Source organism: Ahaetulla prasina, chromosome 2, assembly GCF_028640845.1.
Source record: "Ahaetulla prasina isolate Xishuangbanna chromosome 2, ASM2864084v1, whole genome shotgun sequence".
Taxonomy (NCBI): Eukaryota; Metazoa; Chordata; class Lepidosauria; order Squamata; family Colubridae; genus Ahaetulla; species Ahaetulla prasina.
Window position 1 is genome coordinate 267,278,311 of NC_080540.1, and position 20,007 is coordinate 267,298,317.

General features: G+C 33.6%; 1 protein-coding gene across 9 annotated transcripts in view; it reads left to right on the forward strand.

Annotated features, from left to right (window-relative positions):
* Nucleotides 1-16,746, forward strand: part of SSBP2 (single stranded DNA binding protein 2) — a 155,710-nt gene extending 138,964 nt beyond the window's left edge. For all 9 annotated transcript variants that reach the window (XM_058168839.1, XM_058168836.1, XM_058168840.1 and 6 more), the window contains 6 exons: nt 1,558-1,612; nt 3,490-3,560; nt 3,828-3,906; nt 5,904-5,932; nt 11,915-12,013; nt 16,198-16,746. In XM_058168839.1, the coding sequence (XP_058024822.1) occupies nt 1,558-1,612; nt 3,490-3,560; nt 3,828-3,906; nt 5,904-5,932; nt 11,915-12,013; nt 16,198-16,227 (363 nt within the window). In that variant the 3' untranslated portion in view covers nt 16,228-16,746. The remainder of the gene's footprint in view (nt 1-1,557; nt 1,613-3,489; nt 3,561-3,827; nt 3,907-5,903; nt 5,933-11,914; nt 12,014-16,197) is intronic.
* Nucleotides 16,747-20,007: the final 3,261 nt, after the last annotated feature.

Sequence of the window (20,007 nt, forward strand, 5' to 3'; positions counted from 1 at the left end):
AAGTTGACAAGTTTTCTCATGAGGAAGATACTACATAGGTCTATTCCACCTGAATCAGACTAAGGAACAACTATGAATTTGAGATGATCTGGTGGTAAAATATATATTAGCTGAATAATTGTATTTTTCTGAGCTATTTAGGTTTTCTTGCTGAAAAAACCAAATCTTTGAGTGACATTATACCAGGGGTAAAATGCTCCCGGTTCAGACCGGCTCACCCGATCTGGTAGTGATGGTGGCGGGTGGTTCGGAGAACAGGTAGCAAAAATCACTTTCCCCGCCCCCTGCCTCTGCTGAGCCGCGCCATCATCAGAGGTTGTTTTTTTAAACTTTTAAAAGCAGTTTTTCTTCAGCCGAAAACATGCCTTTAAAAGTAAAAAAAAAGCCCTTGATGATCCCGCAGCTCAGCTGGGATCATCAAAATCCTTTAAACTCTTTTTTTTAACAACCTCTTCGGCTGAAGAGGTTGTAAAAAAAAAAGTTTTAAAAGGCTCCTCTGGTAATCCCAGCTGAGTTCCTCATCACCAGAACCTTAAAAAACATCTTTTCTACAAGCTCTTCAGCTGAAGCGCTTGTAGAAAACCTCCTTTTAAGAGGTTCTGGGCTGCGATAAGGCACTTACCTAATTAACTGCTCCTTTCGGGCTGGGAAAACCATGCTTTACAGCAGTTGCATCAGCTAGCAACTGAATCTGCCTGCCTGTAATCTATTTCCTCAGTCAGCAACTGAATCTGCCTGCTTTCCTGGCTGAGGAAAGTCCACAAACCTTAAAGTTACTAAGGTTGGAGACCGCTGATCTAAAAAATATAAATAAAATAAAATATTTGTGCAGCGTTCTGAGATTTGGTGTGTTTCTAGTGTTTCACTCTAACTACACAAACCACACAAAATCTCACAAAGCTGTATGTGGCATTTTGTGTGTGTGTGTGAAAGAGTCAGTTGTGTTGTGTTGTGTGTGTGTAAAGTGTGAAAGTTGGTTTTTGAGCTTTTTGTGGCTGTGTGAGGTTCCTGCTTGTTGCAGGGGCCATTTTGGGTGACGTGCAGCTGCTTTTACATTGTGTGTGAGTCAGTTGTGTTGTGTTGTGTTGTGTGTGTGTAAAGTGTGAAAGTTGGTTTTTGAGCTTTTTGTGGCGGTGTGAGGTTCCTGCTTGTTGCAGGGGCCATTTTGGGTGAAGTGCAGCTGCTTTTACATTGTGTGTGAGTCAGTTGTGTTGTGTTGTGTGTGTGCAGTGTGAAAGTTGGTTTTTGGTACCTCTTATTGTTTTGTATACTTTATTATTTTTATTATTTATTGTTATTGGCCACGCCCACCCAGTCATCGAACCATGAAGCCACGCCCACCAATTAAGCCACGCCCACAGAACCGGTAGGGAAAATTTTTAGATTTCACCCCTGCATTATACCTACAGGTTACTATTTGGAAAATGAAATGATAAATGATAGATATATAGAATAGCTATGGTTTAATTAAATCTTTTAATTTATGTTGCTTATACAATATTTGTGTGTGTGTGTGCAGGTGTGTTCATGTTACTGATTTGCCTTTCTTTTTTTAAGGGTCCACCAGGAGGTGGAGGACCACCTGGAACACCCATCATGCCTAGTCCGGCAGGTAGATAACTTTAATGGGGGAATGAAATGGCAACGTTTGTCACAGCAATAGTTTAACATTTGCTTAACATTTCAATAGCCATTGCCAGAATTCTCAAACACTGTATATCCTTACAGAACTTAATAGAGTCTAGATATCCTTAGTTTACATGAATAGAACACACAATATTACTTATAGGAAACTGCCAAAGTTATATCAGTCATTCTCTCAATCTGGAAGATAATTCCTTAATTTTCCCCATAATGAACACAAATTGTTATGGCTTTCTGTATCATAGGGAATAGCAACATTTTACTGCATAAATCTTCAAAAATATTTTCAAATATAATGTGAAATTAACCTACATTATTTAATTACCATGTTTGCCTAAAAATGGCATTAATGCAAAGTTACGAAATAATGTGTAATTTCCTTGATCTCGTTTACATTTTCAGAATGCCTTATTATAGTGTCCTCACTCTGGGACCATTTCTCTCATACATAATAATATAAAACAAAAATGCTGGCAATACTTTGTTGCTACTGTATTTATCGGGGGCGGGGAGGATGATCACTCTGAATTTAAAATAATTCCCTGAAAAGAAAAGTGTACTTACAAAAGTTGAACTGAATTCAAGTAGCGTTAACTTCTGACAATCTGGACTAGTTCTTGCAGTTTTCTTGGCAAGATTTCAGAAGTGCCATTGCCTCTTTCCTAGGGCTCAGAGAGCATGACTGCCCAGAGTTACCCGTTTGGCTTTGCACCTAAGGTGGTATTAGAACACATGGTCTTCTGGTTCTTAGCATAGTGCCTTAACCATTATCCCAAACTGGCTCCCTTCATAGTCATATCTAACCTAAAATGACAGTTTATTAAAGTTACATTATTTGGATAAAATAAATAAATAAGCTATGGGGTTTTTTTGTTTGTTTTTTTCGGATAAACATGGTATTTGTCTCATTTTCTGCTTTTGGCGCAAAAAATAGATGAATTTCTTTTTTAATAGAAGTATATATTTAAAAGTTTAAATATAATACTCTGAGACTTTACCAAACAAAACTTTAAAAAAGCATCCTATATTCTTATTGTTGCTCTGCACCTTTTTGTACTTCATAAATAAAATGGTACACATATTACCTACAATCCAACAAGGACCTCTTTGCCATTAATCCAACAAATTCTGTTACTTAACGGAATACAGGTAATCCTCAATTTACAACCACAATTAAGCCCAAAATTTTTATTGTTAGGTGAGACAAACAAAAACAAAATTTTGTTTGTTAAGTAAGTTTTGCCACAGTTGTTAAGTGGATCACTGCAGTTGATAAGTTAGTAACCAGGGTTGTTAAGTGAATCTGCTTCCCGATTGACTTTGCTTGTCAGAAGGTCGCAAAAGGTGATCACATGACCTTGGGACACAGCATGGTCATAAATATGAACCAGTTGCCAATCATCTGAATTTGATCACATAATCATGGGGATGCTGCAAAAGTCATAACTGTGGAAAATTGTGATAAGTCATTTTTCAGTGCCATTGTAACTTTAAATGGTCACTAAACTGTTATAAGTTGAGGACTACTTGTACTTCATGATCATTTTGAAAGTTCAAATCTTACCTCACAATGTCATTGCTCTTTCCTAAGTAAAATAAAGTACTTAATCATGACTCATTAGGAAAACCTTTGTGCCCTTATAGAAACTATAGATTCTAATCTATAGTTATTACTTTGTAATAAATGTCTATTATTGGTGGCTGTAGATCTTGTGAAGTATCTTATATTTGATTCATGGAATGTTAATAATCAGTTGGAAAGCAGTACTGGAATGTCTTTCCTTAAAAATAACAGTTAATTGTTTTCATGATTTCATTGAAAGTACTTGGCATTTTTGTTTTCAGATTCAACCAACTCTGGAGATAACATGTACACTTTAATGAATGCAGTACCTCCTGGAGCCAACAGACCTAATGTAAATAACCAAAATAAATACATAATTTGAATTTATGCCTGACTCCCTAAATCCAAAATTTTAATAATTGTATGTTCTTATCGTCTTTCTTTCTGTCTGTCTGTCTGTCTGTCTGTCTGTCTGTCTGTCTGTCTGTCTGTCTGTCTATTTCTAATCATGGACGTTTTCTTAATCTATTTATTTATTATGTCCTGTGAGTTGTATTTCTCTTTGTTACAAATTATTTATTAACATTCTTGGAATATGATGTATTTGCCCTTTTTGCAGTTTCCAATGGGACCAGGGTCAGATGGTCCAATGGGTGGATTAAGTGGAATGGATTCACATCATATGAATGGATCACTAGGTAAGGATATAATTTGCCTTTTTAAATCCTGTGCTAGGTAATGTATCCAGTTTTAAATATATATCATATTGAACTGTTTCATTGCTTTCTCAAATTTTGTCAGTAGTTAGAAATTACAAATAAAGATGAGCTCCTTAAATTAGAAAAAAAAGTCAGATGATCGTGAAAGGGACATCTTTTAATTTATAGATTTTATTCTGTCTGCTTTATATGTTATGTTTTGCACATATTGAGAAGGGAAGAAATTGGTGTGTTTTTCCTCATCCTGTTGGCTTCAACAGCCATCAACTATGGTAACCTTGTGAGGGCTGGATATTTGGGATGCTGTAAGTGATGGTTCTGCAGGCAATTCCAATCAATGTTTTTGAAAAAGGGGCTCAGCCTGGACCAGTCAAGTGTGTGATGCTCTAGGGCATGGGCCTCTTTTCCTTCTTATTTAACATCAACATGAAATCGCCAAGAAAGATCTGTTGGTTTGGGGTGCAGTGTATTTAATATGCTGATGATACTCAGCTTTATATCTCAAACCCAGATCATATTAGAGAGGCTGTGTAAATCCTGAGCAGTGCTTGGAGGCTTTGACAGATTGAATGGGACAAAAAGCTGAGGTTGAGTTACTATTCGTACAAAAACCCATTGGTTCTATGGAAATTTCATTTATTGCACTCTAGCAGAAAGAGCTACTGTGTAGTGTGTGGGTTCTTTTGGATTCATGTCTTCTGCTAGGTAGGAATTTTAAAGCAGGGATGTCAAACTGAAGGTCCATGGGCTGGATCTGGCCCTCAGGATATTTAGACTCGCCCGTGGGGCTGCCCTGGAATCAGCAAAAGACCGGCTCATGGTGCCTCTGCCAGTGAAAGTAGTGCTCAGACCTGGTTTTATTTTTGAAGGCAGAAGGCTACAGGAGGCCATCACAGCTGAAAACTGAGCGAGTGATGTCAAACTGGCCATGTCCACTCTGGTCATGCCCCCCACACCACCCAAAATTAAACACAATCCTGATGCAGCCCTCAATGAACACTCCTGCTATAATGCATCTATTTCATGAGAGCTGCTTTGGTTGGCAATAGATTTCAGTTCAAGAAATTGATCCTTAGTTTACCACCTTCTTTGGAAAGAATATAGGACTAGAGCTAGGACAGAAAGCTGCAGCTGCCCATCCTGAAAGTGATCAGGGAATTGGAAAACCGGAAAATGGCTTTCTCAGCAGGAGCCATCTCACTTTGGAATAGTTCATTGTGTTAAGTCAGGCTAACCTCCATCCTTTTATCCATTAGCCATCCTCTTTCACAGACATTTTAGGAATTGAGTTTAAGTGGAGGCATGCAGCAGCCTTTTAAAAATACTTAATGATTTAGCATTTATAACTTTTATGGATATGTTTAATGGAACTATTATAAGATCTCCTGATTTCTTTGAGTAGGCAGCATATAAATAATTATAAGAGCACCAGAGTGCCTACCGTTCCTGTCCTAATGTTCTCCTTGATTGTTTCCAACTCGTATAATTATTTCATGTTTATACTTATGTATATGCTTATATGTCATATAGTTATTTCATGCTTATGCTTATATATACTGTTGCGACAAAATAAAAAAATAAAAAAAAATTGTTATAGCAGGCATGCTACCATCAGTGGAAAAGGCATACAAACATTATTTGAACAATACTATTTGAGATAGAACCATCAGTGCAACCGCAAAGTGAAATTAAATTACATAACGCCTATTCTTTATGTAGTTTTGTATGTAGAGCATTATTCCTATTGCAACTTCTTAGATTAGGATTTCTAAACATGTCTTTATTTATTTATGTATGTATGTATTTCAATTCTTCAGAAAGCAATCTGAAAAAGAACTAGGATCTCAGACATGAGAACTTCTGAGACCTCTAAATCTAAAATCATCAGTGCGGCAAAGTGAAAGATGTTTTAAGATTTAACTGAATGCACTGTTTAAATTGAATTAATTAAACTGAGGTTTCTTTTTTAATTCAAGGCTCAGGAGATATGGACAGTATCTCCAAAGTAAGTATCCATTTTATTTTTAACATTGCTTTTCCTCTAAGCAAAAGGACTGTTAAAATATCTATTTTAAAATGAAAATGGTTATGCTGATTTTGAAGATATCCCAGTTTTCCTAACAACAGAAATCTGAATATGTACATTGTTTCTATCTGTGGCTCATGAACTAAAACCTAATTTTCATTAAAGTGGCTGAGTTTTATTGCTACATTTGTGTCTCAAACCATAGAAATGTAGATATCGGCCTTCTTTCTAAAAACAGGTATAAATTAAAATATTCCCATTTTTCCAAGTGGTTTTCCTTGACTTATAAGGGTTTCCTCCTTAAACTATGGGTGACTCTGGCTATAGTTTGTCCTTTTTTTTTCTTCTTCATAAAGTTCATAGTTGATCTTGTCAAAGATAATTCCTGCATACATATTCATCACCCTATTCCCTTCCAGGAAAACGGCACAATGCAGAACAGAAGTAAGAGATAGTCAAAGAAATTAAAAGCATAATATAAAAAGAAGAAAACTGTTAAAATTAGTTTTAGGCCTAAACTCTTCACTATACTTATTGGATATGTCTTTCTTACTTCCTGCACATCCATGTACAGTTCCATTATCACATTTCTGTATTCAGTCAATTATACTATGTGCCTGCATGCAAAAGTATATATTTCTGCACCCAGCCAAACATCTTTGCTATCACAAGCATTTCTTGCACATTTATTAAACAAACAAACAAGGAGACACTCTCACTCCCTGCAGTGTTAAACTATGTATTAAGCATTCAATTTATTTTCACAAATGCCTTACTTCCTTTATATACTGCTCTTATCATTTTCAGCAATCAACATCCAATCAATATTTATGAAAAACATTTCATAATTTAAGCATATTTACTTTATAACATTCTTTTTTTTTATAAATAATTTTTTTTTAATTTCCATTTTTCAACATCATATTTATGTACAAACTATTATCCATCATTAATCATTAATTTTTATTTATTACTAATTCAGGCCTGCCTGACTGCCACTTCCTTTCTACACAACTTCCCTCTCTACCCTCTACTACTTTCCCATCCTTCATCCCCTTCACTTTACTACTTCCTCTCCTCCTTCTCCACTCCTCCCTTCTTCCACCCTATCTAACCCTCTTATTCCCCTTCTCCTTCTCTACACTTTCCTATCTACTTTCTTCCCTCCTTCTACTCCTCTCTCCTTTTCTTCCCAAAATGGCAGTCGAGCATCCCCAATATCATTTTAAATTTTTTAATTTCATGTCTTCAAAAATTACTGTACATTAATAATCAGCCCATGTATCACTTGTTGATTCATTTTTTCCCCCTTCCCCCCCCTCCCCTTCCCCTTCCCCCAGACTTCCCGGAGCAAATACCGGGTATTATCACCAACAATCACAAGCTAAAGTATACAAAATATACATAACCTCCCACCTTAAAAAAAATTTAAAACTATAGATCCCCTCACAATAAAAATAAAAAAGATAGGAAAGAATAATAAATATAATAATAAAAAAAAGGGGGAAGAAACAATACCAACTTCACATATTGCTTCTTCTTACAGTCCATTTTTTAAAATTAATCCATCTTCTCAGATTCAATTTTTTTCTTTTCCCACTTATATATTCCTTCAAATTTCATAAGTCCATTTCTCAAATTACAGTCCATCTTCTCGAACTCAAATTTTTATCACTTATATATTTCTTCAATTGCCATAACATTTAATGTCCATTCTTCTTATAGTCTTATAGTCCATTTTAAAAATTAGTCCATCTTCTAAAGTTCAAATTTTTTTTCCCGCCCACTTGTATATTCCTTCAGATTTCATAAATCCATTTCTTAAATTACAATCCAGCTTCTCAAATTCAAGTTTTCATCACTTATATATTTCTTCAATTGTCATAAGATTTAATATTCAATCTTCCAATACTACTCCATCAATCAAATATCAAACAAATAATCATTTAGACTACATCCACAATATAACAGTAAACAATTAAAATCATCACATCCACATTATCTAAATTCATAAATTTCACTTTTCAACCTTCACAATTGAGTAATATCATCCTATAGATTTATACCATACAAATAGCAAATAACACAAATCCTATAATTTATATCCTAAACAGATCAATTCCAAAAATTAACCATAATCATCCTATTCACATCTTAAACATTCCTCCCCTCTCCCATTCTATTTTCCATCATTTCCAAACCAGTTAACTTAGCATCTAACAACAAAGGATTCCCACTCTTTAAAACATTAATATAAAAATGTCTCGCTTTCATAACAGAATTAAGAAAATACTTTCTACCTCTAAAATTCACTGACAAACCCATTGGGACTTCCCATCTAAAATGTATCTGATATTTCTTAAGCTCATCCACCAAAAAAGCAAATTCTCTTCTGTTTCTTAACATTTTAGGAGGAATTTCCTTCATCATTTTATATCTTGTCCCAATATCTGAAATTTATTTTATAAAAGGCTTGCAAAATTTCATACCTAACCTTTTAGTTGTAAAATAAATAACCACATCCCTAGGTACTCTATTTTGTCTTGCCCACCAAGAATTAACACGATAAATTCTTTCAATATTAATCTCAAAATCTTCTGGCTCCACACCCTTTATCTGTGCAAAGGCTTGCGTAAAATCTCCTTTAAATTTTCCTTCCTATTTTGTTTCAACCCCCTCACCCTTATAGCATATTCCATTAATCTATATTGTAATATTACTCTTTCTTCATCTGCCCTATCTACCTTTGCCTTTATATCTTCCATCTTATTATCTAAGTTCCAATTATTTTTATCTTTTTGAATTTCTTCTATTTTCCTTTGCAGCTCTAAATTAGCTTTATTAAATTCTGCAAGATCATCCTGCATCTGAATACAAGAACTTAATATTTGCAATTGCATCCTTTACCATTTTCATTTCCTCTTCTGCTCTTCCACCACTTCCTTGAAATCCAACATCTCTTTCTCTATTTCATCAAATTTTGATCTATTTCTAAAAGTGACTCTCCAAAACTCCTGTAAAAATTTCTTACTTCCTTTTGATTTCTTCTTTTAATTTTTGAATCTGAGCTGAAGAAATTTCAAAGTTTTAATAACTTTTGGCACTATTTGCTTAAAAGCCATTTTAAAAAGGGATAACAATAATAGACCAAGAAAAGAAAGCAAAAAATTATAAAAGAAAGTTTCAAACAACTTATCTTCTAAGTCACTATAATCCCAAGGAAGAAGAAAAAATATAAATCATAAGATTCTCATTTCTTCCAATTAGTCAGTATCTTCCTATATATCTTCTTTTTCAACACACTTTTAGCACTATTTGCTTAAAAGCCTTTTTTTTTTTTTAAATATAACTTAATAACAGGTCAATAGAAAAGAAAAAATATTTAGAAAAGAAAAAATTTCAAAAAATCTTTCTTCTAAATCAGTATAATCCCAAAGAAAAAGAAAAAATATAAATCATAAAATTCTCATATCTTCCGTTTAGTCAGTATATTTCTGTGTATCTTCTTTCTTCTATTTCAACACTAGACGTTAATAAGCATTTCTACTTTCGTTTTCAGAACACACATTCCACAAAACCGCCATTTGCTTTCTTCTCTCCTATCTTCGCAGCAAATAAATCCTCAGGGGCACACAGGTGCTAGAACGCCAGTTTCTGCTCCGTCCACGTTCCAATCCATCATTAAAACAATTTCTGTCATGGAAATTGGACGCTTCGTTTGTTCACCATAAAGGCAAATGCCTCTCCTAGCCAGGAGCTTATCAGGTTATAGAAGGAGAACTTCCCACAAGCTTTAAAAGCTTATTAGGGCATCTCTACCTCAAACCTAATTGCTCAACTTTCCTCCTTTACCCGAAGGAAAGAATCCAGCTGTTGGACTCAGATTTACGATGTCCTGACAGCTTACAGACTAGGGAGTTAGCAGCTAAATCATAGCTGCTTCTTCACGAAGCGGAGCCAAAGCGTTTATTTTTAACTCACAGAGACCAGCAACTTTATATAACATTCTTTAAATCAACAAACATACAGTGAAATTTCTTTCTCACGTTCATACATTCTCAATGACTTGCTGAAAAGCAAAAATCTGGTCTGTAAGCCACTCTTTCTCATAATAAAAACACAGAGTTCTTTAGCAGATTTGTTCATTATCACCTCTTTAAATCCAAATTCTGCCATATGCTTCTTCAGGCACACTTAAACAAATCCCCTATAGTTTTTGCATCAGTTCCTGCTATCTTTTCTTTTGTGTAATGAAATAATAATGATGTGATATTCAACAAGTCACACAGCCACTCCATGAGGAAGCCATATCCATGTTTTAACACTTCTCCAGTTAAGCATCTATACCTGCAGCTGTAGCATTTTTCAGTATCCTTATGGCATGTATAAATTCATTTTAATACATTTTGTCTTCCATATCACTGTTATTTTAATCCCATTCATTGTTACATGTATCTTGCTTAGTCCTCGTTACAGTATTCCAAAACAATGTTAACATCTGATAACATTTTGTCTTCCATTATTCATCTCAAACTACTCTTGCTGTCTTTGACTCTGTACTTAAAACTTCTCTTTTTTCCATTTCCAATTCCCTTTCTCTCATTCTCATTTTACGCAACATTCTCAAGTGAATTTTTCTCATCCAAACATCCTCTTTTCAAGCATAATTCCACACATATCTGTGACATGCTGTAATATAATTATTCTTACCCTGGTTTCCATATTCTCTCTGATTCCATCTTCTTTCCATCATTCTCTTGGGAAATTAATCTGTCTTCTAATTTTTTTATATACAGGCTCCTGCTTTCTGTTCTTGTATTCATTTTTACTTTTACTTTCATTCCTTTCACATTTTTTATTCTACCATCATTTTCTTCCAAAATCTATTCTTAATACAATGAATAATCTGTCCCACATTCAAAACTTTTCAGCATCCTTGAATTCATCACTAATCATAAACAATCCAATCAATTAACCTCTAAGATTCAGTGATTTTCCAATTGTACATATTAGAATATTTGTTTAAATGATGGATTTGAGAGAAACATGTTTTTTTTCAAAGCAGCTATTCACCAAACAGTCACTATTCTCATTCTCTTTTTGGTAAAGACCCAAACAATTTTACTGAATTGTCTTTCTTATTATTCACTCTTAAGTTAAGGAAGTTAAAGTTAAGAAAGAAAAAAGACGAGGCATTTCATGTAAGGTGCTACAGGGAGGAGGGGCCATGATTTCATTATGAAACCCAAAGTACAATCCTGCTTGATAATTCTGCTAAATCATCACCTGAGCAATGAGTGTGGTCAGTTGAAGTCTTCAGGGGACTCACCCAAAGAATTGTATGTCTAACTTAAATGCAAATGGGCATCTAGAATCATCATAATTGGACAGCCTTAAAATGTAAATAAAATCCTGTTTCCCATTCTGTCCCAATACAATTTTCAGAAAAAGAAAGATAAATTGAAACAGCTATTCAGGATTGAAAAACTTTTTCAGAACTATTGAATACAACTTTTGCAATCTCTGATTGATCAGTTAAGAGATGATGGATTGGTTTCATGTAATCTCTGCACATCTGCCAGCATTTCAATGCTAAGAGGAATGAAAATGTCATGGTTGGCTTCAGAACAGTTCTTAGGTTTGGTGCTTCTTGTGCTGTATAGTGGGGCCCTAAATCATCAGCTCTGCCCATGACTTTGTGATTTTTGCCAAGATTAAAATATGGACATGAAACTAGCCTTACATAATATATACAGGTGTACAAGGGGAACCCCTTCCCCACTCAGTATATTTATAAAAATTGGGAAATATAAAATAATCCCTGTGGGATATGTGTTTTTCTCATCCTTGAGAATGAGGGCATTGTACTTGTGGGTGAAAGAAAAGTATCTCTCATGGGATGCTTTTAAAAAGTTTCATATGATTTATGCTTTTAATTTTCTTGTCTTGTTTTCCAAATAGAATTCTCCAAGTAATATGAGTATGAGCAATCAGCCTGGGACTCCTCGAGATGATGGTGAAATGGGGGGTAACTTTCTAAATCCTTTTCAGAGTGAAAGTGTAAGTACTCTATTTTTTATTCTGGTTGTTCTGCTGGATGTACAACTCTACCTCATCATTTTAGGTGTTGCCATGTATAATAATACTTACGAATTCCTGTACCCGTAAGAGATTAAGGCTGTATGTTTAATGTGGAAAGAAATCAAGTTATGAACACTTATGTTAAGTTTGTTTTGCAGTTTCCATTACTATTGCCTATAGCAGTGATGGCTAACCTTTTTGCCATCGCGTGCCAGGATTGGGGGGAGAGGTTCGTGTGCACGCGTGCCCACATCCATAATTCTATGGGCTCTGCCCCGTGCATGTAACCACCCTTCCCCCCTTCCCCGCTCCTGGCACGCAATGGCTTGGTAGGCCCATTTTTCTTTCTCACCTGGCTCCAGATCCTCTCTATGCATCTGGGGAGAGTGAAAACAGCCTTCCCCATTCTCTTGGAGGTCCGAAACAGCCTGTTTCCCAACTTCCAGTTGGACAGGAAGTGACTTTTTTCCTTCCCCCAGCCTCCAGAGCCTGTCTAGGAGTCTCTGGAGGCTGGGAATAGCAAAAAAGTCACTTCCTGTCCAACCGGAAGTTGGGAAACGGACCATTTTGGGCCTCCAGAGGGCCTGGGGAAGGCTGTTTTCGCCCTTCCTAGATGCATAGAGAGGATCTGGAGCCAGGTGAGAAAGAAAAACAGGCTTTCCCCACCCACCCCAGGCCCTCCAGAAGCAGGAATCAGCCTGTTTCCCTACTTCTGGTGGGCTCAGAAGGCCCAAAAATCAGCTGACTGACATGTGCATGCACGCCGGAGCTGAGCTGGCGTGCCCACCGATATGGCTATGCATGCCACCTATGGCATGCCTGCCATAGGTTCACCATCATGGGCCTATAATATTACTAGGAATGATACATACACAATACATTTGCTTTATATGCTGAATCATAGTAAGACAACCCTGAACATATTTATTAACATCACAGAATGATGGAGGTAGAAGGATTCAGGAAGATAATTTGGTCTATAGTGGTTAAGAAAACTAATTAAATGATCCTTTGAAGGTACTTGTCCAGTCTCTTTTTTAAAAACTTCCACAACCTTCTTAAATCACTTTTGTACAGTATTTATGGCCAGTAAGTTTGTATTTTTAAATAAAAAACTAGGTATATAGTACTGTAAAACATGTGAATGAGTGCTACAAGATTTACTTCTCAGTAAATGGACATAAAGTTGTTATAAATTGTTATTTGAATTATCTAATTATTATGGTTTTATTGCCTTTTATGTTGAAAGCCATCACTCACCTGTGGTGAGATGGGTAGCAAATAAATTTAATGAATAAATAAAATATAAATTTAGTTCCATTTAATGTAAAGAAGAAGAAGAATTTGTTCAAGGGATTGTATAACATCTAAATTTAAGCTTAAGACCAGTTAGGTGTTAATTGAAAAAATATAATTCAGTATTTTAAAAAAATAGAAGAATGATGGGGCAATTGCGTATGAATTTTGAAAAATTTAACATTACTTAATATGTCTATTGTAGTATAGACATTGTAATGTTGTTTAATATTATCTCCCACACTTTTTTGTTCATATGTGTAAAGGTCTGTATTTGTGTGTGTATGAAGTGTGAAAGATGGAATCAAAATAGTGTTTTCATTCAGCATGAGGCTATGTTGCATATATTTCTGCATTGAAAGCTAATTCTGATGTTTCAACAAATTTGAACCTATAGCAAATAAAATACTGCCCAAGAAGTATGTAATAGTGATAAACTGAGATTTCTTTCCCCCATTTCTTCTATTATTAATAAACAAAAATAAAAACTATAACAGTGACAATGTAAGAAAAAATATGTTTGTTTTTTGCCTATGTTGTCACTTGTATTATTATTTTGTTAACAAAAATAAGTATGATACTCAATGTTATAATAAGCACTAATTTCAATTTTGCTAAATAGAAATCGATAATTTCACAGAACAATAATTGTAATAATTTTACATTCAGTTACCTACTTTAGTCATATCAAATGTATTCTGTTAATTTACATTTCATCTTAAGATCTTACTGAAACAGGAGGACCGGTATGAAAGATGTTTTGTTTGAAATTAGCTCTTTCTTCTTCTTTTTCTATATATTTCATATATTTCAAAATATATTTTGTTCTATATATTGAAATAATTGATAGCCCCACAACTTTTTCCACAAAACATTTAGCCAACATTGGACTAAATATTCTGCATAACATTTCCTGAATTGATCCTTAGGATAAATTTAAAAGAACAACTGAGATATATATTTCTATGTTGTACATTAGAACAAATTTACCTGATTTGAGGTTATAAAGACAGAAAAAGAATCAGAAATGTATATGACATAATAAGCAGCAGAACCGAACTATAATAAATTATGTCTTGCCTATGGATCCAGTTAGTGTATGGAAAGGATAATGATGATCAGGTAGTTTCCAAAAAATAAAATGGAAATAATATTCTGAGCAATAGTTTTTAGAATTAACTTGTTTAGGCCAACTTTTGTTATTAAGATAAATTTTTGCCAATGCTTATTTTAAGACTCTTTAAAATATATTTTTCTGAAGAGTTATTTGATTCATATTTAATTCTAAATAAAATAACATTTGTCCATCAGTCTATCAATAATTTTGTTCTAAATGAAATTAAATGTTGTTAGAACTAACAACCTGCTACAGATAGATCTGATCTTCTTATTACTGTTTGTATTAGGACATTCAAATTCTTGAATTAAAACCAAATTTCTTGAATTAAAACCAAATTAAAACCATTATTCTATATTCTAATAGAATAATGTGATATAAATCAATTTATAGTTTATAAACATTCTTAACATGTTTTTATGTATATAAAAATAATTTTATGTTTATTTCACTTCCAGTAAATATTTTTGATATAAATTAACAGTGAGAAAAACACTAATACAAAAGTTACATACAATGGTAATAACTCGGATTTAAGGTTTATCATTCCAGATTAGATAAAACTGGCTTTATAATAAAAATATCAGATTTTCATCCTGTGTGATTAATAAATATTTCTTCCTTACCATGAAATTATTATTCCCTTTTAGCAGAACTTTTTCAATTCAAGAAAATGCGTACAATTTAATGGAATCATATTTGTAATCACTTTGTATAAATTATTACTGTTTTTGCTGGTCTGTGACTGTAATAAAATTGATTGAAATTATTGCTGTTATTGCTTTGGTACAGTATGATTTTCATATTAAAATTGCCAGTTAAACAAGAAGTAGGAGAGGAAGAAAGCTCTTTACATTTTTACTTTGCTGCAGTTTTTCTATGGCTAGCTCTTCAGTCAGACCTTGATATTAATCTAACTGAAGAATCTCCCTCTGAAACAGTATCACATTTTTTTTAACATAGTGATATAACCATAAAATTATTGTAATAGTTCATTAGTTGCTAAAGTGAAATGATGAAGTTAAAATACTGAAATCAGCAAATTCTGTGTAACTGTATACACTGGATAAGGAATTTCAGTAACTTAGTCAAGAAATTATCAGTAACTCTAAACCATTTCAGTCATCAAGACATAGGGAGGGACTTGGTTGTCCAATTCCCCCTGCCCGCCATTGTTATGTGATCCCAATAGTTTATTAGACTGAAATCTTGTGCAATTTGATGATCTTAGGAAATGTTACAATTTTTAATATTATAGTGGAAGGAAGAGAAGGGTAATAAACCATGTTGGTGACTGATTGCTACTCCTGCTATAATAGTAGAAAAACATATTCTGCTTTAAATTTTACATACTAATTTAGATTACATTACTTTAACAGACATTCAAATATATATACACATCAATTTGCACACAATTTTCACAACAAAGGCAGCAGGAGAAAACAAAACTAATGCCTATCATAAATCATGAGAAACTTAAGGGGTTTCAGAATTCAGAGATTTCTAGCACAATTTTGCTTAATCAAATATTATATGGCATGCAAAATTATAGACAATAAGGTACAACACTTATCTTCATTGCCAAGCCAGATACATATCACATTATGTTAAATTGTTAACATTAAATTAGGAGTAGTAGTCATATGTTAAGTTGTTGTTATTATTATTAATCATGATACTTGCATTTCATGTTCACTATTAGTATCTTGGTAAATGAGTTGTAGCTAAAATGTGGATTCCTATTTTTCAGTATTCCCCCAGCATGACAATGAGTGTGTGATCCAATACCAAGTTTCTTCGTGAAGGCTGCACTGAGTTGGCCCTCTCCAGAGAGCTACTAAAGAAGAAAAAATATTCATCCCTGTGTACAGTTTAACAGAAAAGATTTCTGCCACATTTGGACCCACCATTATTTTCCAACCATCTTCCCTGTTTTGTGAAGAAAGTGGGTCTTGATCTGGTTTCAGCTATAATATGTGGCATATCAGAGCTGCCCAAGACTGAACTGCAAACAATTATCTGTGTATGTATATGTAGGGATAGGTGTATGTATGTGTGTGTTACAGAGACATAAATATGAGCACATACATATATAGACCTGCAGGACGTTGTAAAATATTATCACATGACATCTTAAGTAGAAATAAGAAATAGGGACTTTTATTCCATCTTTTTTACGTTTACATTTTATCTTTCACAAGAACTGCTTCCTTCTTCCCATCCGACCTGTTTTGTGCTGTGTATATCACTGCTTTGTAAGTTATTTTTTAAAAACTGATCTCAGATACATTCTGTTTTTGTCATTGTCAGCCATCATGGTTAGGAATAAAATTGCTTATAAGAGGGCTTTCATAAAATTTTATTTAATACCAGTAATCATCTGAATTGAAGACTACACTTACTCAAGAAAAAAAATTAAGTGTGTTAAATTTGTTCTTTGCCTTCCTGAAATTGAGAAAGAAATAAGAAGACTTTTGTGTCCTACTTTTAATAAATGTCTAATACTGCTATACTAAACATATTTGCATGGTGGTAAACATCAAAACAAGTTTACTCCCAAGTTATGTTTTGAGGACTAGGATGCATATCCTTTTAATATTTGCTTTCATGGTATGACTGAGTTTAGCTCAACTTTTTGATCTATGCAGAGAAATACAAAATAGTTGTTGGGCTTTGATTAAAGTGCTGCATCCAGGAATAAAAATTGGCAGGATTCCAATTTTGGGGAATTACTTAGTATGATCTTCCACAGGTGTTCTAATTATAATAAAAACAGCTATATAGTGTATTGCTTAGGCACAATATTTTCCTCTAATATCCATCATAGTCTCCCGAGATTACTTATGCATATTCAAATTATTTCAAAGGCCAAAGTGAAAGAGACACAAGTAACTTTCCCTCGCTATACTTACTGGCTTTATCTCCATCTCACTATCTATATTTTATCAATATTATTAAATCACTTTGGATGTTTCTAAAATCAGTGTAAACTTAAAAGTCCTGTATTATCTTAATGATCGGTAAATTTATTACATAAACTTTTAATGTTGGCTTAAGGTATTTCATCTGTTGCATCAAAAACAAATGCAGCTATTAATCTGAAAATAATTTTAATTGGCTTTATGTTAAAAGATCATGGTAAATTTCATCTAATATCATTTTTTCTTGAGTTCCAAATAACTGAGAAATTTAAGGTGCTTTATATCAGAAAAGCATGATAATTTCCCCATCCTGTTTTTGGCAAATAAATGATGTGTGAAAAGTTAACTATTTTATATTTATTCCTATTTTCAATTTTGCTATAACATTTGGTAATTCCGATATAGTAGCAGATTCCATTATCTGCATATCTTGTACTGTAAATTTCTCGTTTATTTCCATAAATATGGAAATAAACGTGTTGACTGCAAGAATTGATTTCCACCTATAAGAAGGAACGGAGAATTTTACAATAGTTGCAATCTATACTTCCTGCTGAAATTGCAATGAAAAAATATTTGAATAAGAAGCAGTTTTAAACTTTAATCTGGATTGTTTTTTAAAAAAATAAGAGGGGGGGAGATCATTCTTTAAATTTTGTGTTGGTGTTAAAGAAAACTTGGGGCAGTATCCCATCATGTCACTCCAGGCAGAATAGAATCCACCAGTGAAACATATGTTTCCTCTCACCTACCAACCATCAAATCTGCTCTGAAGGATTAAGAAATCATATAGAGCAAATTTAGATTTTACCAGGAAAGTCGAAAAAGGGAAATGAAGTCCCATCATGGAAGCAAAACCTGATACCTAATAAAACTTTGGGCATGGCTCTTAAGTATCACCATTGCTTCTAAATTAACCTTGAAGAGCTGAGTAAAATTGCAATGTGCAACCTAACACATGTTTATATTTTTACAAAATTTAATCTATGACTCCAAAATGTTTTATTTTCATTTTATTGAACACTTGGAACAAGATAATAATTCTAGATAGTATCCAGTGATGATATTTTCTTCGGAAAAGCTTTTTGATTCAACCAAACCTTCCATGAATGCAACGAGGGAAGAGATTGTCTATTCTTTCTCTTTCAAAAATGTATTCCAGGGAATTGAAAACAAAATGGGAACCAGGTCCTTTTGTTTATGGGAATTTCTGCTGGAATAAGGTGTCTTCTCTGAACTGAAGGGCAGTTTTGGATATGATTCCTTATACCCAATCCTTAGTTTTTCAGATACTCGTTTTATGCATGTAAAAATATCTGTGCCTAATTTTTCCAGTAACTCATTTCCAGTACACCACATAAAATAATAACTATGAATGCTGTGCACATAATATCTAATGACAATGCTAGTTATACATTGTATTTTTGTTTAGATTCTTCTGTATGTTCTAGTAAATTATTTATAGAATTTGGCAATATGAAGAACAAAATTAAAATAGATCATTGATTTTCAGTCATTGATTTATTTCTCACATGTTAAAGTTCCACATGTACTATATGTGGTGTAGTCCTATATGAACCTTAATGCCGTGATTCTAATTCCCACCTTCAAAAGAGTGCATTTAGAACAATTAAGATGAACTTATACTTTACCTTGGGAACGTTTAATGCTATATATATATATATATATATATATATATATATATATATATATATATATATATATATAGAGAGAGAGAGAGAGAGAGAGAGAGAGAGAGAGAGAGAGAGAGAGAGAGACTGACTCTTCTTAAAAGGATTATATGTGATCAGAATATCAGCTTCCTTTTGTTTCCTGCTTAAAAATATTCCTGAAAAAAATCAAATTTATTCCTACCTGTGTCTCTTTAGAAATATTCTGAAAACTTTGCTAGAAGTTACTGAAAAAAATGATAAGTAAATTAAAATTGATTTCATAGCGTGGAGCTGTGTGTGTGTGTGTGTGTGTGTGTGTGTACATACACAGATACACATTCACTCAAACACACACAAAAATTTAAAATCCCAGAAATAGATTCGGTATCAAGTAATAAACATACAGGATATAATCCATGTGTGTGTGTGTGTGTGTGTGTGTGTGTGTGTGTGTATGTATGTGTGTACATACACAGATACACATTCACTCAAACACACACAAAAATTTAAAATCCCAGAAATAGATTCGGTATCAAGTAATAAACATACAGGATATAATCCATTTTAATGGTTCCTACAATGTTTTAACATGAATTTAAATGTTTGCTTTAAAATCAAATCAAAGATGATTGAATTTGGTGTGGTTTTCTTTATTCTCACAACTTGTTGCACATATAGGTTCAGAAAAGATGGTATAATTTCCTTTACCTCACTTTCACCAAGTCCTATGCTTCAGCAACAATGACAGACTATCACAGAAAAGGAAATGGTCCTTCAAGCTTCTAGGTCACAGTAACCAATTTCTAGTTGGAAGATTTTCATTTTTGCCTGATTCATCAGATTATCATCAGCTGAACCTTTGGTTGCCACTATCCTGGCCTAATTGGTGCACCCCAAATACTTTCTCATCTCTATACTAGATCCAATGAAAAATTAAACCTAGAACAGCTGACATCCAAAAGCACC